General features: G+C 42.6%; 1 protein-coding gene across 1 annotated transcript in view; it reads right to left on the reverse strand.

Annotated features, from left to right (window-relative positions):
* Positions 1 to 334: 334 nt before the first annotated feature.
* The window catches only part of GNB1 (G protein subunit beta 1), an 86,834-nt gene continuing 64,472 nt past the window's right edge, over positions 335 to 22,696 (reverse strand). Inside the window, exons 7-12 of the mRNA XM_075018144.1 lie at positions 21,579 to 21,741; positions 11,241 to 11,307; positions 7,272 to 7,473; positions 5,787 to 6,003; positions 1,066 to 1,177; positions 335 to 627 (exon numbers count right to left, since the gene is read on the reverse strand). Coding sequence (XP_074874245.1) covers positions 1,071 to 1,177; positions 5,787 to 6,003; positions 7,272 to 7,473; positions 11,241 to 11,307; positions 21,579 to 21,741 — 756 coding nt within the window. The 3' untranslated portion in view covers positions 335 to 627; positions 1,066 to 1,070. The remainder of the gene's footprint in view (positions 628 to 1,065; positions 1,178 to 5,786; positions 6,004 to 7,271; positions 7,474 to 11,240; positions 11,308 to 21,578; positions 21,742 to 22,696) is intronic.

Consider the following 22,696-nt stretch of genomic DNA (forward strand, 5'->3'; position numbering starts at 1 on the left):
GCATTTGATACCATGTACAGCATGTGCTTGGTTACCTTGCTTCTTAACATTATTCTATAGATGCCATGTTTTGTGCAACAATTATTTGTGACACTAGACAGAAATAAAAAAAGTAGGGACTAAATTTACAGCATTAACAATCCCAGATGCACTGGGCTAGGACTCCCTTGATTAGCTCAGTTATTGACCATAAAGAAATGTATTTAAAAAGGAAATGTGGAAAAAAAAAACTTCTACAAACGTGACTTTAAAATTTGAAACCATGTGAGATAAAACAAAGTTCTCAACTTTAACTTGAAAACTACAGTGAAGTTAAGTTTGTTTCACAATTATGCTCAAGTTTTTCTGGTCATGCTTTTATGATAGTGTTTCTTTTTTAAATGCTCAAGACAAAAAATGGTCCCAAAAGGAATGCACAATTTCATTTTGCTTACAGCTACAGAAACTCGTCTTCCGTGAAAGGTAATTGTGCTCTTCACTTCAGCAATAGGAGATGGTAAAGATCTTGCCCTTTGAAGTTTTGAGGAGAATGGGGGTCCAAGTTAGTATGGTTGGATTGAATATTCTATTGTTTTAATTTTCAAACGTTGGAAATGTCTTCCAGTCACGGCAGAGTCCGTCGCTTGTCTGCCACACAAAAAGTTTTGTTAAAATGTATGTTGTGACACTAACTTTAAGTTGTAAGCTGGGTGAACTGACTTCTGTGGCTAGTAAGAAACTGTGTATTCTCCTAGCCCTCTATTAAATTTACATCCATTATTTTACCATTTTCAAAAGTGTCAGTAATATTTATCCGCTCCAATGTGAAACCATTTCCCAATCTCTTACCATGATGACAACGACAAAAGTCAGTGATACCTATCCAAAAAATTACTTCCCTATGGCAACTGGAATATTAACCTGCAAGAAGTTAAATCTTATTCCTAGTATTTTTAATTATTTTTCTAATCAAGCTGGAAGCTTGTAGCAGAAAAACAGTTGCAACGTACACTTGAAATTAGGAAAAAAATTGATTATAAACCAATTAATTTAGGATTTTCTCCCTTACCCACTCCAAATACTTACAGACTTCAGTTCCAGATCTTGAGGAAGCTATCCCATGATCCTGTTGCTACTGCCATACCATCATCCGTCACACCTAAGCAACTGACACGGTTATCGTGGCCAGCAAGGACACCTAGAAATTAAAATACACAAGAATATTAGAGTCTTATGACTGAAGTACTCAGTAAGAAATTCCCCAAAGCAGAATATGACAACGTGAAGTGTTAAATCACACAATTTTAACTTGATAGGAGTAATCTTCAGCAATCACATCACTTGAAGTCATTATCAGCTTACAAAAATACAATGACAATATACCCCAGCACTTTTTAATTCTGTATTTATAATGTGTTGTTGCTAAATTCAATTACTTCCTCTCCTACAGCATTATAGGCCAACTCCTCTTATGGAAAACTCTTGTTAAAAATGGAGTTAGGCTGGAGCATCTTAAACACACAATCTTGTTTGAGCCCAACCATTTCTTTTGGGCTTACAAGCACATGTATTGGGAAAAGGCAAACAAAGACCAGCCAGCTACACACATTAGATTTGCCAGTATGGAAGGTGCTTGCTTCTATTTAACAAATATGTCATTTTGAAAAATTGACTTGGGAGGGATGGAAAAAGATACTTAATAGGAAAAGTAAACGAAGGGTGGGGTTTTTTTTTGGTTTTTTTTTAAAATATAGGCATTCCTGGGAAAGGAGGTAAAAGCATCTATATTCAATCTTGCTCAGCACATTGTATGATCAAAATTCTGACCCAAAGACCTTTATTGATGGAAAGACTTAATTAGCCTCCTTTTGCATCAGTAACATTGTTCACATGACTCTCACACACAATGTCTTCCCATAAGTAACCATTATGGCACATTTAAAATAATTTAGTGCTATTACACATTTTAGAGTGTAAGTTTCCAAATACTGGTCATCCAACATTGCTTGCTTGCTGAATCAGAATATGCTGAACTTGCTGTTACATAATTGCGTAACAGTAAGGTGTACAGTATTGCTAATCTCCATATTACAGCTGCAGAGTACCAGAGTTTTCCATGTCAACCAGTGGCCTTCTTAATACAATAAATTCTGCACATCTGGAGCAGCAGATAATGTGTAATTGGTTGACTGAATTTTTAAAAATTCATAGTGCCATACAGGAAGCCTGCTGTTGCTGCTCAGGGAATGGCTCAGAGCTATTCTAGGGCACACTGCAGAAGCAGTGTGGATACCATCATGATTAGAGTATCCAGCAGATGTCTTGTAACTGGAAAAAGTGAAAGGAAGAAGACCCCATATGGTGAATAAACTATGGATAGAAGAGGTAACATTAGTACCAGAAACTAGGGTACTAGTGAAAAAACCTCAGATTATAGTGATAAGATTTAATTTTCTTTAACCTCAAGCAAAAGTACCTCAGATAGTACACTTGACCAGTTATTCGTGACTGGTGAGTCAACGCATGTTAAGATTCTAACAACTTTATTACTATTACTATTATTATTACCACCTTCATGTAACTGCACAGATCTGCAGACTGTCCTCCTTTCCTTCTTATTAAGCACTGCTGTTCCCTGGGCCTCTAATCACCTTAGTGATCCCTTTTCCCCACTCAACACACCCCTTTAGTGAGGTTTATTCAGGGAACCAATGGGATTCTGAAGAAGGAGGAGATGGATCAATGGGAGTGGAACATCTATTCCCCCCCCCCCCCGGTGCATGCATGTGCGTGCGTGCGCGCACACACGCGCACACACACACACACACACACACTCCCTCCCTCCAGGTGGCACATGCAAAAATCATTACATCTTATCACCACAACAAACCAGGAAACTTCAGAACCCAAGGCTCCCAATATAAACACTACACCCATGGGACAGATTTGTAATTGAGGAAGGTAATTTATTCTATAGGGACTGAAAAGTTATTATTCTGACTTAACACCAACCAAAGTACAACCTAGTGCATTGGTAAACAGGTACTTATGACAAATCACGCTGCCTTATTATAAAATAAAAGCAGGAAATGGAACTAGTATTTGTCGTCTCTCAAGTCAGACAAGCTCATCACTTCCTCCTAATCAGCTTCAAAGTAAAGAATGATCACCCTGAACCAAATACAGTTTTTCCCAACAGAACAACTATAAAATGCAACAGTATACCATTAAGAGTTCCCTAATCTTCTTAGATTACCCACTAATAGTTTACCACAAGGAATTATTGGAGGGTTAGTCCCCACACTACCACAGAATTACAAAATATACAAACTGAAGTCCTGCAGGAAACCCAAAAGTGACAAGTGGCACTTTAGTCAGTAGATTCTTATGTGGAATAGCAACGTACTTTATTTCTACAGCAAGTGATTTAAAGCCAGTAGCAAGGATGACACCACATTATGAAAGGAAAATTCTCTGCATATGTATATACTCTGAGACTACCAATTTGTTTTCATTTGCACGTCTATTTCTGGCCTCAAGTATCAAGATTACAGATTGCAGCTGTAAATAACTGTTGTGGACAAAGTTCCCTCTCAGCCACGTGGGCCTCTAATAAGCCCCACACAGGGGCTCAGGGCTGCCACAGATGGAGTGTTCCTTTCCACAGGCCAAGGCAGCAACCTGCAGAGCCTTGAAAGGCTTGCTCCTCCCCTGGCTACAGTACCAGGTCTGGATTAAGAAAGGGGCCATAGACTGAGTTCTGGACCAGTCCTCTGGGAAGTGGAAACTGTGTGCCTGATGTAGCAGCTCTGTGTGCTGCCATTCCTCCCCATTTGGTTGGAGCCTCATTGCCATGAGCATCAGAAAGCTCTCTCCCAGCCCTGTACCTCCCATTGGGTGGGAATCGTGGCCAACAGGGGCAAAACCTGCAGGTACGCACAAGGCAGCAGGGCTCTTGTAGAGCCACCTGAATCCCTCCCTTCTTGCAAATGAGAGCTGCCCCAGGTAAGAGAACTTCACCACAACCCCCAGCCCACTCCATCCCCAGCTCCCTCCTAGACCCCACACTCCAACCTTGAGCCCCCTCCTGCACCGTAACTCATGCCCAGACTATGCACCCCCACCTCTACCTCCTGCCCTGAACCTGCTCCTGCCCTCCCAACCCTTTGGCCCCAACTTGGAGCCCCTCCTGTACCTCAAATGCCTCATCCCCAGGCCCACCCCAGAGTTAGCACCCTAAGCCAGAGCCATCACACATACCCTGAACCCTTCGGCCCCAACCCAGGTTGTCCATGTGCAGAATGAATACAATGTGTACCGTTATGGAAGTCATGTGTCACACATCATCTCCATATTGGTGCACATACCAAAATTCATTCTGCACATGGACATAAAAATTAGAAGTAACACTGATGGCAAGAAAGCCTTCACTAAGGTGCACTTAGACAGCATGATCACATTATGCTTATTCAAAATATATGTTCCTGGTACAATTAAATCATAAAACAGCTCTGAACTCTGAGCTATTACTGTGCCAATTGCTGTGCAGCACTGTTAGAAAGTTTCAGATTTGTTGAGAGACAGCAGGAAAAGGAGCCAACTGCCATGTGAGCCCTGCTGTTTAAGATGACAGTGCAGGTACTAATGCCATAAAGAAAGTCAGTGTTGCAGGTGTCTTCTCAATTAAGAGCACAGCAGCCCCACAGCAGCCATCAGGTTTGTACCAAGTAATGTTTCTTTATTACTTTCCTCTGCACACTAAACAGAATGTCATTTTTTAGCTATGTGCTGGTTCCAAAGATTAGAAATGCATTCTTCATTTATCTAGTCTAGCACCTTTTCTTTATACCGTATAATCATAAGCAGAAACCCTGTTCATTTATCATCATTTCTACTTTTCCTATTCTAATTCATTAGTTTATATTTTAGAAACTGATAATAACTATACTAGCTAGGTTGGTAAATTCAATGCCTAATCTCTTCCCATTAATTATATCCCCCAAATAACATTACATAACCCCCTTTCTCTTTTTGTGCAATTTATAAATACTGCTACACATGTATGTTATCCTTACTGAGATAAGCAATAGACACTCTCTGCTTTTTACAGTTTCTTCTTCAAGCATACCAAGTCACATTGTGTATTAAATACTCAAACAAAGCAGTTTTAAAAAATGTGAAGCAAGAGGTAATAAAGGGTGAGCTTTTAATAAGTACCATCCAGAACGGTTTGCTGTGTGAAGAATTCTGAGGTAATAAATCAATCGCTACAAATCTCTCCTTGACAGTTACACTACCTAAAAATTGGCACAAATTCTCAGAGGAATACTAAACAGCTTCAAACTGCAGTGCAGCAGAGCCACCAACTCTTAACTTGAATGCTTTCAGTGAAATACTAATGACAATTATCTTTGTATAAATATTACACAGTCGTAGACTCTCCATAAGTGATTAATAGGTGTTTCATAAAGTGTCAAATACTTATAGTCCAAGTGTAAAATAAGCTCTTTGAAAGTAAAAATATATTTTGTTTTCCCAGACATTATTTTAGTAAGTTCTGTTTGCAGAGGGCTGCTTTCTGTTCTTAGAAATCCCCTAACACTATCATTTACAAATCTAGCAGCATGTTGACAACACAAGTAAAATATTTTCACCTGGAATAACGTAGCAGTAGACCATATCACTGAGTTTTAAAGGTGAATTACAGTAGAGTAACAGCATTATGCTAATGTCTTAAAGGATTGCCAAGAGGTCACCTCTTTAGGTGCATCTGGTATTATTTAAAACCCAATGCACAAATTGTTTACCTGCTCTATCAGCTTTCAGTGTGTCCCACACGTTGCAGTTAAAGTCATCATAACCAGCTAGAAGGAGACGTCCACTTTTGGAGAATGCTACAGAGGTGATGCCGCAGATGATGTTGTCATGTGAATAAACCATAAGCTCCTGGTCAGCACGAAGATCAAAGAGCCTGCATGTGGCATCATCTGAGCCTGTGGCAAATGCATTGCCATTTGGGAAGAACTTTAAAACAAAACAGATATTAAAGAAACTTTTTTTTTTTTTTTTTTGCAGCTTTTGCGAACAGGGGTTTTTGCATCTGGCCAACTGCTATGAAAACTTATATCAGGGCTGGGGAACCGCTGGTCCGTGGTCTAGATCCAGCTTGTGGCTTGCCTGAATCCAGCCTCCAAAGTTCAGGGTTCCCCTCCCAGAAGCCAGCCTGCCTAGGGGTGGGAGGTGGGGAGCCCCCAGTCTTGTGGGCCCTATCCAGCCCATGGGCTCTACCTGGTGGGGGTAGGGAGCAGCTCTGGGCTCAACAGCTGCCTCTCCAAAGCTGGTGTAACAGCAGAGCAGCACTATCTGGAGACACTTTTCCCACTGCTCTGACTGGCCAGAATTACAGCCAATCAAAGCGGGGTGGAGGTGGAACCATGCCTGGGAGTGGCAGGGGAGTTGTGCCAGTAAGTGCACATTCGACCCAACACTGTCCCTGCACACCACATAACCCAGGGCCCTCAGAACCAGCCCACTTTTATGCCCGTCCTGTCTAGACCACCCCCCTAGTCTGCACTCCTCTTCTGCGCAGCCCCCACACTTCCAGGCCACTTTGCGGCATCCCATCCCCCAAACCTCCCATACCTGGCACCAGCCCAGAGCCTAGGGGGACCTCGAAATCTACTAGTAGCTCTGGGGCTGGTGTGTACAGGAACGAGGGGAGTGTCTTTTTTGTTTCAGTGGACCCCATCAGTGAGAGTTTTTTTTGTTTGTTTTTTGTTTGCTCCTCAGTTGTGTGGCCCCAGACTGATTTTTCTATGGGTCTGCAACCCCTGACCCAATAATGGTTCCCCACCCCATCTTAGATGGTGCAAAACATACAAGACCATTTTCATTGGTACTATGGAGCATTTGGAGCATTTAGACAAAGACTCAAGATCTATTCCCAGCTTGCTTTGACTCCCTTTGTGTTCTTTGCCATGTCCCCTTTGTCTCCCTCCTTCTCTCCATCACAGAGGCAATCACGTTTTTAAAGCACTCTGAAGATGAAATACCAAATACTACTCTTCACAAAATGTTGGTAAAACTTACAATTTAAGCACGTAACAGCTTGCCAGCTACTGAAATAAACTTCATGCAGTAGAACAAATTGAATATAGTTTTGTCAACTGTGGCAAACACTTGTATAGGAAAAACTGTGCTGTAATACTACATGTTAAATTCTAACAACTAACATCAGAGTTTATACCATGAACTTGAATCCCCACCCCCTATGGTTCAGAATTCATACGCACACAGATGGCATTGATGTCTGACTCATGGCCAGTGAATGTTTGCCGACACATTCCTTCTCTAACATCCCACAGTTTGGCAGAAGCATCGCAGGCACCAGAAACAAAACACCTGGCATCAGGAGCAAGGGACAAACTCATGACGTCCCCGGTATGCCCAGTAAATGTTGTCGTCTGCTGGCCAGTTTCAATATCCCAAAGGGCGCTTGACAGAAGTGGGGAGAGGAGGAGGAGATGAAAATGACAAAATTAGAACCATCAAATAAAATTAAATCCTGCAGTACATTATGAGGTCAAATAGTGCAAGACAGGACTGGCTAGGCCAAAATGGCTAATTTGTCACTTTTTTATCCCTGGTTTTATATTTAAAACAGGAAAAATTAATCCAAAGTACGTGGGAAGAAGAGGCTCTTGTTTAAGACATTTTGGAATATCAGACGCAAGCTCTCAGTCTTTACCTTAAAAAGGCACCAGTACTTTCAGATGAAGCCACATATTTCTGGTTACAGAGGCTCATCTCCTTGGCTGGGTTACCAGCAATATGAAGTGAGCAAAGTGACTAATGTGCATCATTGCTGATGCATGGAGTTCTGTAACATGGTAGCATTCTAACACTATAGTAGAGCTGTTTTAGAGTAGCACCCACCACTGCTGCTATAGTTAAGGTTGAGTCAGTGTTTCCTTTTTTTTTTTTTTAAAAAAAAAAAGCAGCTTTTTGAGGGTGTATAATTCAGCCAGAATAATTCACTGTTGCCTCATGGCTGTCAGTACCTCCTCTTTTTCATTGACAGCAAGATCACCACAATGACAATCACAGGATATAAAAAGAGGATGAAATACTGACTGCATGATACACAAAAGCAGCAGACTTACCAGAAATGTTTAGGGGAAAAAAGCATTTAACTTGTCTGTTCTGTTTCCCAGGAGGTGAGCACAATGTGGAATTCTGCTCTGGTTTAGAGCCCATGCAAAAGTCAGTTTTGTATTTTAGGGTCCTCTAGCTATGTAAATTGTATCATAGGTAATTAATTCTGTATCACCAGTCAGTTCTAACTAGGACATGAAATTTTCTTCCACATTCCAGCTCAAATCCACTTGCAGCTAGAAAACATCATGCCCTCCATGTCAGTCTCCTTTTTAGTTCCCCATTCTAGGAAACTGCAAGCTTAGAGGAAAGACACTACTGGCTTCCTCCTTCCATAAATGAAGGAAGCCATCAGCATAAAAGCAGAAGCTTTTTTTATTTAAAAAAAACAAACAAACCAGAACCAGCTTTCATTATGAACCATGTGTGTTTCAGAAATGCATAGGCAGAAAGAACAAGATCAAAAGAAATCCTTCGCCAGTGGCCGAGTCATAAGAGAAAGGCAGAGTCTGTGTACTCAACACACTTCTTGGACTTTGAAAAATTATATGCAACAGTCAGTACCTGCTAAAGTAACAGAGAGAAAGCCGTGCTAGTCTATATACTATCAAAACAAAAAAGCAGTAAAGTAGCACTTTAAAGACTAACAAAATAATTTATTAGGTGATGAGCTTTTGTGAGACAGACCCACTTCAGACCATAGCCAGACCAGAACAGACTCAATATTTAAGGCACAGAGAACCAAAATTAGTAATCAAGATTGACAAATCAGAAAAAAAATTATCAAGGTGAGCAAATCAGAGAGTGGAGGGGTGGGGGGAGGGGAGGAGTCAAGAATTAGATTAAGCCAAGTATGCAAAAGAGCCTCTATAGTGACCCAGAACATTTGCATCCCAGTTCAAACCACGTGTTAAATGTGTTGAACTTAAACATAAAAAAGGGTTCAGCAGCCTCACTTTCAAGACTGTTGTGAAAATTCCTCTTCAGTAAAACTCAGACTTTTCAGTCATTAACAGAATGGCCCACTCTATTAAAATGTTGGCTGACCGGTTTGTGGATCAGGAGTGTTTTTATGTCTGTTTTGTGTCCATTAACTCTTTAAGAATATCACTTTCACAATATTTGGTGTATACAAAAAGGATTCCATTCCATTTTGAAAAAATCAAGTTAATATTCAATAAATTTGTGTATAGTCAATAACAATCTTACGCAGCCACTCAAAAAGGCCATTTAATAGGATTGTCCTTATGGAACCAACAGAACTGCACTGAACATCTTAGGAAGACTTCAAAATAATTACATTAAGGACTGTTGCCTAGTGGAAAATACTACTGTTGTCCCCTTAAAAGGGCATACTTGAATACATGTAAATTTTTTGGTTTACACTGATTTTTTCTGGTAAAATGAATATTTAGTGGTTAAGCAGGAGTTTAAAGAGGAAACATTACAAGCAGTACAGAAATGCTGTGCAAGTCCTGAAACAGAGCTAACTTTGGGGGAATATTACCATTCTAGTTCTGATGGATTAAAATAAAATACACCTTAAGCAAAAGTTCAGTGTAAGAACAGAACACATACTAAATATGCTGAAAATCTTGAGTCTTGTTAAACATCTTTCTATAACCCTGTAACTTAAAGGGTGCTTTTTCATTGACTGTTATAGCAGAACTAAAACTACATAAGAATACAGTCCACAAAGAGAGACTCCTGCGCTGGTATGACAAAAGCAAAACAACTTCTAGTAGCAAATGCAGCATAAACTCCTCCTATAGGAGAAAACACATTGGCTGTGTCTATGTTACCTCCCTACTTGGAAGGGAGGACGGTAAGTAGGGTTTGGGAGTCTATTAATGAAGTGCTGCAGTGCTTATGCAGTACTTCATTAAGCAAACTCCCCCCTGCAGCAACTTTTAAGTGTTAAACTTCGAAGTGCCAGCTAGAGTCTAGCCGCAGCTAACCTGCCAGTACTTCTAAGTGCTTGGGCAACTTCTTAGTCCCTTTACTCCTCAAATTAATACTTGATTAATGAACTCCCAACACCCTACTTATCATCCTCCCTTTGAAGTAGGGAGGTAGTGTAGACACAGCCACTGAGTGTTTTAGCTGATCTTTGAAAATGGCAGTCTGGTGTATACAAATTGCAACTGAACACTGTGTTTATATTAAGCCAATGACTCATAAAATAGAATATTTTTCAAAGACAATTTCTAAGTCTGGGAATTAATATTTTATTAAACGTTCAGCAATATTGCTTTAAAATTCACTTCTGCTAACCTTTTAAGATGACTTTCTAAAAGCTATTCAGAATATTAGATTTAAAACACAAAGAATTTTACCAATGTGACTCAATATTAACTCTTTTTCGAAAACGGTTCTGCAGAACTTAATGGAAAAAAGTTTCATTAGTTGATTCAACCTATGCTTCATCTGACAACCAAATATTTTTAGTTCCATATTCCATCTCATCACCAATGAGCAGTAATATCATGGCCTTCAAAATCTGAAACAACCAATCAGAGACAGAGTGCAAAAAAAAAAGATGTGAAATGTATCACTGTTACGAAAAATTTGTTTCGTAACAAACCATTGCTCCATCATGTAACAAAAACACATTTTAAAAACTTGAATTCTTTCCTCAGTGAGCCGTAACTGTTCTGAATGAGCTCTTATATACCAGGTGCAAGAAGTTTTACATTTTAAAAATACTGCATGCTATCTGAGAGATTAATTAAAATATCAACAATGGAAATTACTTCGCATACCTGTCTGTCAGTTCGAAAACCCATGGTCTGACAAACACATAGGACAACATTCCGAGTTTGGCTCACCACACACCTAGTGCATTTTATTTTAAAAGGGCGTATTCAAAAGCAGAGTTTGACAGCACTATTTCCATTTGTGTGTTATTCATCCTAAATTGCAAGCCATTAGTAGTTTTTATCCAGGCTGTCCTAGAAGAATTCTATACCAAAGACTGCTTACGAAGGATTCACACAGCACTACTGCACATTATTGCTAATAGTATTATGACATGGTCTCCCATAATATCTGTATTTTTGAATATACAGCCCTTAGTACAAATATGACAATATAGTTCAACTACTTACCAAGTGGTGTCACCAGAGCTCGTAACAATTTGATTATCATCCAGGAAACGGCAGCATGACAAGTAACCTGCAAAAACAAAGTCACAAGATTCCTGTCTATTTTTCAGATGTAATGAAGCCGCCCTTCTCACACTTAGTTGGGCATGTCCACGCTCTGATCCACGCAGAAGAAACAGCACTGAAGCTGCAGCACAGCCTTGGCCCCTGCAATCTGTCTAACGTAATCCAATCTAACAGAAATTTTGGTTATGTTCATATGAAAAAAATACCCTTTCGGTATGTGTAAGAATATCAGAACGTAGAATGTTAAAATTTTATTAATCAGTATATAAATGTGAACACACATAAAATATAATATTTCAACATTTTTAGAGAGATGGATGAGACAAACACAGCAGCCGATCACGCTCCTCCCCAAGAGCGCCCCATGCCACTTTGTACACCCCTGATCTAGGGTATGTCTACACATGGGGAAGTCCTTCCTCTGACTGCAGAGTAGACACGATCAGACTGGAAATCACTAAAAACAGTGAGAAATTCCACAAGTAGTACTCATCAGTGTAGTTGGTTAAGGACCATTTCAATTTACAGACAACGTGACAGCACTCTGTCATTTGTTGATCTGTTTAGCTAAGCACAGAGTAAAACGCAAGGCTAGAAGACACAAAAGTCCATTGGTTGCTCAAGAGAGAAAAGACATAAATGATCAGATGTCTATCGCATAAGACTAGGGTTGAAAATTCTCATAGCTCCTACTTGGGATAACTGGAGCTGGGAGTATCACAAGGGTTCAGAATCCAAGCAAAGAATGTGAGAAGAGGGATCTCATTTCTGAAGTAATAAGGTGGCAGAAAGAGAAAACTAGCGAATGTATACACAAGGGCAATAAGCCCTTAGGAAGGTACCTGGATCAACGTAACCCTGGTCTAGGGGGAGGTTGCTCTCTTGGAGACCAGCTATGACTAGGACAGCCCCTGTAGAAAAGGGGAGAGAACTCACTGACGGATGCAGTGACAGTCCCTCCTCTACAGGCTTTATCCATTCATTAGCCAGCCAGAGGAGGAAGGCAGATGACTCATCCCTTGCTCTCCCTTTTCATTTCATTAACCTAGCTCAGACCACAGGAGTCTCTTTTGGCTTTATTTCAGTGGCTCCCAACCCTCCTCATATGACTGTAATTTCAGAACTGTCTTTACAGATGCTGCAGGTCTAACTGATCAGTTATTTGAAGGTCAGGAAGAAGCTTTTTCTGTGGGGGCCAAATTAGCATAGGCCCAGTGGATTTTTTTTTCCCCACTTTCCTTTGAGCAGCCTCCATGATTGGTCACGTTAAACAGGAAAGGGATTTAATAATTCGTGCTTGTACCCGACAGGGATAGGAGAGGAAGTTACTTACCTTATGCAGTAATGATAGTTTTTTTGAGTCATGTCCCCCCATGGGTGCTCCACTCTGGGTGTCGGTGTGTCCTTGCGCTGGCGCTCAGAGATTCTTCTATAGCTGTAGTTTCCCACACCATGCACGCACAGCAGCACCTCCTCGTGCTTCTGTTCAAACTGCTCCACAACATAGGCTGTCCTCTACGGTTACTCAAGATGATCCAGTCGTTCCACAAAGACATGAGAGGAACCATCCAATATGACGGCGCATTATCGGATGCTTTCAGAATCAGGAGCGGCATCAAACAAGGATGCGTGCTAGCTCCGACATTGTTCGGGATCTTCTTCGCACTGCTCCTGAAGCATGCCTTTGGATCTTCAACAGAGGGCATCTTGCTGCACACAAGATCTGATGGGAAACTGTTTAACCTTGCAAGGCTGAAAGCTAAGTCTAAGGTGCGAGAAGTCCTCATCAGAGACATGCTGTTCGCAGACGATGCTGCTGTAGTGTTTCACACAGAAGACCAGCTTCAAAAACTCCAAAGTGTGCAAGGACTTTGGGCTTACCATCAGCCTAAAGACGACAAACGTACTCGGTCAGGATGTTGCTGAATCCCCATCAATCAGCATTGACAACCATACGTTAGAGGTCGTCCATGAGTTCTTTTACCTTGGGTCCACCATCACTGACACCCTGTCATTGGGCACTGAGCTAAATAGGAGGATTGGAAAAGCAGCCACAACTCTGTCCAGACTCAGCAAGAGAGTGTGGAACAACAACAAGCTGTACACTCACACCAAAATGCAAGTCTACAGAGCCTGCATCCTCAGCTTCCTCCTTTATGGCAGTGAGACTTGGACCCTGTATGCCCGCCAGGAAAAGAGGCTGAACGTCTTCCACTTGCGCTGCCTCAGGCGCATCCTTGGAATATCACGGAAGGACAGAGTGACCAACACCGCCGTCCTCGAGCAAGCTGGAATCCCAACCATGCACACCCTCCTCAGGCAGCGTCGACTCCGCTGGCTTGGCCACATCCACAGGATGAATGATGGAAGGATTCCAAAAGACATCCTGTATGGTGAGCTAGCCTCTGGCAAAAGACCTCCCGGACGCCTCCAGTTGCGCTACAGAGATGTCTGCAAGAGAGACCTCAGAGAGGTAGACATCGAGCTGGACAACTGGGAAGAACTACAGACGACCGCAGCAGATGGAGGCAGGGGTTACACAAGGGCCTTCAGAAGGGCGAGATGAAGATCAGACAGCTAGCAGAGGAGAAGCGAGCGCACAGAAAGCACAATAAGGACTTGCTAGACACCCACTACATCTGCAAGAGATGCAGCAAGGACTGTCACTCTCGTGTGGGTCTTCAAAGTCAGAAGAGACGCTGTAAATGAAGTCCTCAATTGAAACTTTAAAGGGCGCAATCCATAGTCTACGCAGACTGAAGGATGCCTACTACCTCCTCGTGCTATCTGGCACATGTGCAGCACGGGCTCCTCCATTCCTTCTCTACCCTAGCAAATAGAGCAGGATGCTCCAAAGCAGGGGAAGGAGGGAGGGAAGTGGAGCCCAGTAACAATTAGTCAACAAAACTGCTTGGCCCACTTGAATAGAGGAAGTAACGGAAGATGAGAGAGAGTAGTACTGTGCAAATGTGTTGCTGGGAGACCGTGCTGTCACCTTGCACGTGGGGTACCCGTAACGGGTACGTTCTTGAGAAAGGCGATAGCATAAGGCACAGCCTGGGTAGAATGGGCACTGACAGCAACTGGAAGCTCCTGTCAGTGAAGTGCATAACAAGTGTAAATACAGGTGGAGAGCCACTTGGACAGTAATTGAAATTAAACAGGCAGGCCCTTGGAGCGCTCCGCAAGGGACAAGGAGCTTAAGAGACTTTTGCCCAGCCCTTGTGTGATCAATGTAGAAGGCCAATGCCCAATGAATGTCTAGAGCAGCGGTTTCCAACGTTTTCCAGATGGGGACCCATTTTCACAATTCAGGAAGACTTGGTGACCCAAGGCAATTCAAAGATTGGGGGAGGGGGGAAGCAGAGCCATAAGTAGCTAATTTTGCACCTGAGGAAAGAATATAAAATTGAGCCCCCTCACATTTATATATTAATAGTTATTCCATAAAAAAGGGAAAATAAACTATAATAAACTTATTTTATTAATGGATTATTTTATGATATTTAATCTACATTGTGGTGGGGGAAAGACTCATCCTCAAACCACTCGCCCCTGCCCCCCAGCTTAAGCCCCATACTCTGAGGCTGGAGGGGCTGGGGGCAGTCCCAAACAAAAAAAGAAAACTGAGAAATCAGCTACATAGAGGAGAAGGGGGTGGTGGTGGGGTGGGAGCAAAAGGGGAGGAAGGAAAAAGGGTGTGTGGGAAAATTACTGCCGGAGACTATTAAATAGCTTGTCTGGGATCACTATGAATAGCAAAGGCATGGAAGCAGCCTTTGTAATGCGTAAGGCAGGAGCGTTCAGCTTTTTTTGCACTGGGGACCACATGGCAATTTTTTATATGTTCCAGGGGCGGAACACAAAATAGACCCAAGCTGCCATCACCACCCCGGCTCCTGCCCCCAGCCTCAAAGGGTGAGGAAGGAAATCCCATCCTCTGCTTGGCATCTGACAAGCACCTCCTGCAGGTCCTTTTCCTGGGCCTGGGCCACCTGCTGAAATAGCTCCTGGAAAGCCTATGAGTCGTCTGTAGGGGGAGGCAAAACTGAAAGCACTCTGTTGTCTGAAGAGTGGTACAGCAGGGACAAAAAGGAATCCTCAGCTCCAGAAAGCTATGGTGGATATATCAACAACATGGTGAGCTGTGGTGACACGGGGCCATCCCTGGACACCGTGGATGGTGCCAGTGACACATGGAAGCGGGGGGCAACCGTACCTGTCAAGGTGACCCTTGAGGAGCTGGTACTTGTGGACATGGGTAGTGGTGTACAAAACCACAGTGAGAACAGCTGTAAGCCATGACATGTCCTCCCAGTTGAAGTGCATAGAACTGGAGTGCTGTGATGAAGAGACACTCCTGCAGTTGGAACTGCCCCCTCCCGGGGTGGGTGGTTTGGCCCCCGAGCCATACAAGAAGCTCAAGTGCCTAGACAACACACAGGACATGGACGGCAGCGGGGACACACAGTGCAGCAAACTGGGTGGTGCAGGGGTTGGTGCTGTGTGCACCCTTGGTAGCAAATCTTTGTGGCACTACTTAGATATTGTGCTATGCTCTGGTGTCGTGGCTTCACTGAAGCAGTGTCCTGGTGTCACTTCGGTGCCTTCTCCAGTGCTGCACAAGAGTGTAGTGATGCCTCAGCCCTGGACTTGCATGGTGCTCAGTCCGCTGCCTCATGTGAACAGTGCGGAGACTTGGAGTGGTGCCACTTACACACCAGATCCAGCACCAAGGACAAGGTCCTCAAAAACTAAGACCTCTTATGCCCAGGGGTAAAGGCAGCCAAAACCAGAGATGCTGATGGCATCAGAGGCACCAAATATTGGTGGCTCATCTCCAAGTGCACCTGCTTTAGCGGTGTTGGGGACATTGCGGCAGTCTTTTCAAGGCCCATGAGGACAGTGCCAGAAACCAGGAATGCACTGGAGAAAGGCCTGCATTCATAGATGGGGTGGTGCTCAAGTTAGAGGGACATGCAGAGTCCATACCCTTGGTCTCCCATGCCAGTTTTTTGGCAGAGGGCTGCTCTGGGGCTGGTGGTTAGAGGGACTTTTCGTATAGGTAAGTATGAGGCCTGTTGGCTCAGTCCCTCATGGCCCTTGCTGTGAGGCTGGAGCAATAGGTGCAGGATTGGGCTTGGATGCACTCACCCAGATACTCGAGGCAGGAGGTGTGGCTGTTGCAGCATGGGTTCTCTGCCTGTTGTGCATTGCTTGAAGCCCAGGCAGCCAGGCATGGTGATGATGCTGTAACTGATTCTAACACTAACTTTTATTTATTTACTTATTTGAACATTGAACTGAAGAAATAACTTGGATAATGGTAAAAGAAACACTAACTGAACTCTCTCAGAGAGAGAGAAGCTCCATGTGCAGCTGAGGATGGTAGAGAAGGAACTGAGGGGCCTGCACCATGCACATGCCAAGTAGCATGAGGCAGCACTACTGCGCATGTGCAGGAAACCACAACCATAGAAGAATCTCCAAGTGCCAGCACGAGGACACACTGACACTCAGAGTGGAGCACCCATGGGAACACTATTAAAGAAGAATCCTACAACACTGAACTGGAAGAGACCTTGTGTGGTCATCGAGTCCAGTCCCCTGCCCTCAATGCAGGGCCAAGTACCATCTAGACCATCCCTGATAGATGTCTAACTAACTTGCTCTTAAACATCTCCAGTGATGGAGATTCCACAACCTCCATAGGCAATTTATTCCAATGTTTAACCACCCTGACAGGAAGTTTTTCCTGCAGTCTGACCTAAACCTCCCTTGCTGCAGTTTAAGCCCATTGTTCCTTGTCCTACCCTCAAAGGAGAACAATTCCTCTCACTCCTCCTTGTAACACTCATTTAGATACTTGGAAACCACTATCATGTCCCCTCTCTCTGTCTTCTCTTCCCTAAATTAAACAAGTCCAATTCTTTCAGTCTTTCGTCGTAGCTCGTGCTCTGTAGACCTTTAATCATTCTTATTGCTCTTCTCTGGACTTTGTCCAATTTCTCTGCATTTTTCTTCAAATGTGGTACCCAGAACTGAACATAATACACCACACTGAAGAATGACTTCTCATGTTAGTTTGTTGCAACTTGGAGCTATTTTCTAGCAGTTCTTTAAAGCTGACCCTCTAAGATTAAACAACAACAAATTAAACCAATCACCTCTGTTGATGCACCCTTTTCTAAGCCTCTTGTGTTACAACGTCATACAGTCTATCATCCTATGTGGAGGCCATAATACCGTGCCACGAACCCATGTACTGCATTTTAGTGATTTTACTAAAAGAGATCACTGAGCAGCTAAGATAAAGTGCAAAGATAATCTTGGCTTTTTATTCTGCAAATCCTTTTGGGGGCAGATTTTGACATGCACACAGGCTACATCATGACTGCTAACAAAAGTGTGTGCAACAATTAGTGCAATTTTTTGTAATGCATTTTAAACAAAAGTACATTTTATGGAATATGATTTGCCCAGTTATCAACACTTTGTATCTAATTTTAATGTTCAGTTTTAATGTTTCAGACTACACAACTTCAGTGAACCAGACAGCTACTCCATGCTTTGAAAGAAACACATGAGATAAAAAGTTAAGTGTCATTTACACCATGGGTTAACACATTTTTGTTATTCTTTTCATTAAACAGGTTTGGAAAGGTTTGCCCGATTGTAACTATTCATGCATGGATAACCTTGGTTTCCTTGAATGAAAAAAGTGTTCAGAGGATTCCCTTTACTCTGTAGAGGCAGAGGTTTGATCAGGCAGAAAACCAGCAAGACACAGCCCACCTGATGTTTTCTTTTAAGAAATGCTGAAGGTTTTTTCCGGAACCATGCCGGCAGCCTCTGGATTAAGTGGCCTCTGTTTCTGGGATTTTGTTCTTTAGAGAAACAAAGACAGTGTAAAGATGACGCACAGTTTCAGAGTTGCAACCTTGACAGATTTGACTTATTACAATCTGATTCCCTCCCTTAGGTTGCTGTGTCTATTATTACTGACTGCAAGTGAACAGACCTGCTGGTGTAGTGCTGAGCATGCCCCATACTCTGACGATAAGCACATTACTAATAAAGTAAACTGGCACTACGTACTAGCTAAGCAAGAAACCGAGCCCTGTTACACAATAAACCCTCGATTTTACAGATCCCAATTTAGTGGACTCCAGCAACAAAGAGATGTCTGCTAGTTCCCCTCCTACCCCCACTGAACCTTCCACAGCAGCCTGGACCACTGCTACCGGAGCTGCCATGTGCTCTTTCCATGAGAGGTGGGGCATGTACGTGGGCAGAGGGTACTTGCCCATGTGCCCCACCCCTGGTGGAAGGAGCATGTAGCAGCTCCGCTACAGGCAGCTCTAGCAGCTCCTTCAGTGGTGGCGGTGCCAGTGAGTTGTGGGTATTTTTTCTTTTCTTCTTTTTGTGCATGGGGGTGTGTGTGCAGAATAGGGTGGACCTGGAGGGGCAGTAAACCCTTGTATTTAATGGACATTTGGGTTTAATGGACACACCTCCACCCCATTAGTCCATTAAATCAAGGGTTTACTGCATTCAATTGGATTCCCCAGAATTAGCAGAGACACTCTTTGAGCAAACATTCCAGCCCAGACCAGGCAGGATATCAAGCCAACTTATACCTTATTTCTGAAGTGGTTACTTCTTCCTATTCAGCTTGCAGCTTTCTTTCCTTTTCCCCTGCCCTCAACTGGACATTTGTTCAGGAGGTAGGAATAATTCATGGCCAGGAGTCGGAAGGAACTCCTGGAATTTAGCAAAGGCTCCCCAGAAGTTAAATGCATAGCAGCTTGGTAACACTTGCCCCACCTCTGGTGGAAGGAGCAAGTGGCAGCAGTCCAGGCTTGCTGGTTGACCTGCAATTGTGAAGACCCTATAGAACAGACCTTGTGCTCAAAGACATGTAGCTTATTGGCGTCCTTCAAATGAGTGCCAGTCAATCATTTCTGGAATTCCTTGTCATTTACAATGTCCACCACAAGAGACCCTGGCTCTAGGTGTGTGAAGAAGTGCTCATATTCCTTATGAATGATGAAGTAATGGCATTCAGCCCCATTAGCCGTAGGGGATATGGCTGCCGGGGTTTGCACAACACTTACTATTAGAGTCTACTTCTTCAATCTCCTCTGCCTGCAGCCTGAGGTTCTGAGCCACCTTCCTTAAGAGATCTTGGTGGCCCCTGAGGTCCAAGGCAGGGAGCACAGTAGTCTACATACCTATCACAGACTTATGTAGAGATGTGGTGGCTTGTAAAAATGTTCTTCAGAGGGAGAGTTCAGAAGTGCCCAATTCTCTGAAGCCTCCTGTGATGGTACTGTGTGCGTGGTTGCGGGGAGGGAGGGCACGTGCCTTGGTGCCAGGCCTTGCACCCTGAAGTTGTCCCACAACAAAGGGTGCACTGCTCACCCACAGAGCCAGCATGGACTATGCCATGGGTTGAGGACATAGAACTGCCTCCATGAGGAGGAGCTTCAGGTGATGGTCTTGTTCCTTCTGTGTGGGAGGCCTAAAGCTCCTGCGCAAACAGATCACCTATCTGTTAGATGGCCTTCCTTGAGGCACTTAAAGCAGGAAGAATGCAGACTGTCCTCAGGCACAGACTTCCCAAAGTCCTTGCACCTTAAACCTTTGAGACCATGCATGCCCCAATCAGGGGAACTGTAAAATGAAGGGGGAATTACCCCCTCCAAGCTAACTAGTCTAACCAGAACTGAACTAATGTAATAACAAAAAAAAAAGATACTGAAAGAGGCTAAGAAGCTGCACTGGTAATAAGAAGGAACTGAGAAGATTGGGGGGTGGGGGCAAGGGAGTCAGCACCCTCTTAACATGGTGTCTTCAAAGCATCATGTGAAGGGGCTCCAAAGCTAGCCTGACAGGTACCACTAAGGGAAAATTTCTCCAATGATTGTGCACATACTCCTATTGGAATGCATACGAACAATCACTTGAAGAACCACCATTACTTTTGCCTTCCAGAATAGGTGAGTTAGAGACCAAGACTGGAAACAATGGACTTCATTTTCATGAGATGCTCAACTCCTCACAGAATCAAGGGAAAGCAGGGAGCTGATAGGGCAACACCCGAGGGAGGGGAGTGGCAACAGGAGAAAACCCTCCAGGCTCTGTGACCTAATGAAAACCCAGCAAGATGAAACTGTTTTGTTCACAGAAATAAAAATTGGCACTAGCAGAAACTCAGATATCTGATTGCACTCCATAACAACACAAACAAATGGCAAATTAGGTTTCTCTCTCCAACCTGAGTTCGTAAATACAGTGTCCTTTCAAGATCAGGCTGGAGCTTGCATATAAGAGAAAAAAAACTTTAAACAGAGGAGCTATACTGTAGCGGTTTTACTTTGAAGGAAAAAAAAGCTGCAACATGAAACAATTTCTTTTTGTAATCAGTAAAACTTCCCTTAAATTACCTCCAAAGACTAAATATTTTGATCGAACTATATTAAGCTTCCCACAATATGGTTTTTCAGAATGAGCCCTCTCCAATAAATCAGCACCAACAATGATGTAAATAAAGAATAATTTAAGACTGTAGACAAAGTTTAAGAAGTTGGGACTCATGTATTTGAGGAAAATTTTTGTTCAATTTTCTGCCACAGAGTTTATTACACATAATAATCTAATTATTTTCAGTTTATCATGGCACTTGGCAACGTGTTTTCTGTAAGGGACCACTGTCTCTATTTGTGGAAATGGGCAATAAAGATTTGTGAAGTTGTTATGGTCATTATTTAGATATTTTAAGTGTGGCAGAAGATACGGCAAAAATAGTGCAAGTGAGCAACGATGACAAGTAAAAGGCTGAAAGGAATAATATTCGAAAAAAATCAAAACTAAAGATATATAGACTGGCAAGGTGATGACTAATTTTGGCATGGCTAAGGGAAGGAAAAATATTACTTATCTGAAAGGTGAACACGAGGGGAAAATGTATTCTACAAGGAACAAAAAGGAATGCACAAAAACAACAGGATCACACAACAATACATGTCTTTCAGGTTTAATAAGAACATGTTCTTGAAGACTAGACTTTTGAATAGTCTTTCAAAGGGAAATGATTGAAGCCTCATTGCTTGGGACATTTAAAAGAAGTCTCGCCTGTATGCTAATAGGAAACCAGTCCTTTGGCACTGCAGCATTGAGTAGATGACCTAATGGATCTTTTACATCTCTAATGTTCACAATTTATTGTGCATTTAGCTCACAACTAGTTTGCCCTTCAGAACCAATGCTCACCTGTGTGACCAGCCAGCTCACGGCTGACACGAACATTTCCTTCACGAGTTTTCAGGTTGTATATGGAACAGATGTTATCAAGACCACCGCAGGCCACATAGTTTCCTGAAGGGGCATATGCACAGGTCATCACCCAAGATGAACGCAGGGGAATGGCATGGACCTGGAGCACAAATAGAATACATAGTTTATCTTTAAGTCACCTGATCATCAGGAGCTTCATACTGATGTCTTCTCAGTAACTACACTACTCTCTCCAACTCTCACTTTAACAGTAGCAGGAGAAAGAATAATGAAAAAGGTCAAAGTGCTTGTGCTCCAAGAGCCAAACTTATTTCAGAAATAATTTGCTCATGTAACTTGTCAAACCAAGTAATGACTTAATTAAAACCTGAGAGATGAACTAACAGAGAATCCTGTTTAATCTGCTGCTCTGCTAAGAGCTGCAAGAGCTTGTGTCTATGGTTACAGATTTTAACATGAGAAAACACAATGGTGCTCAACTTAAGGTAGGTAAAAACGTTAATTTCAGGATTATATACTAGGAACAAAAAAGTGATGACTTACTTTGCCCCTCATTTAAATTCTTCCTTAAATATCTAATCCAAACCCTTACCAAATAAATTAGCAAACCAAGGCCTTTTGCTATTTAAACAAACTCCCTCTTTGTCCCCTCCTCCTGAATAACCACATACCATCAAACCTCAGAGGTTAGTGAGGCTGTATGTGAAAAAACAAAGAGCCCTGTGGCACCCTGAAGACTACCAGATTTATTTGGAAATAAGCTTTCACGGGTAAAATAGCAGTCAGTCAGTCAGTCGAGACCTGACCTTTCTTTTTCTAATCCTGACCTAACATCTTGTTATTTCCCTTGCTGCACTGTGTTTAAAGTTAGTTTGTAAACTCTGATGGATGGATCATGTTATATGCGTTGTGAAGTTCTGCGAAATATCTATTTCCTCACACTTCTTGACTCGGGATTAGAAAAGTGTCCCTCTATAAATATGATCCCTATTTCCATTACAGATACTGTGCTAGTGGATGTGATTTAAAAAGTTTAAATAGCAAAACAAAGCTCTGCATTAAAAATATAGCCAACTAACCGCAAGACATCTATC

The sequence above is a fragment of the Carettochelys insculpta genome, chromosome 23, assembly GCF_033958435.1.
Source record: "Carettochelys insculpta isolate YL-2023 chromosome 23, ASM3395843v1, whole genome shotgun sequence".
Taxonomy (NCBI): Eukaryota; Metazoa; Chordata; order Testudines; family Carettochelyidae; genus Carettochelys; species Carettochelys insculpta.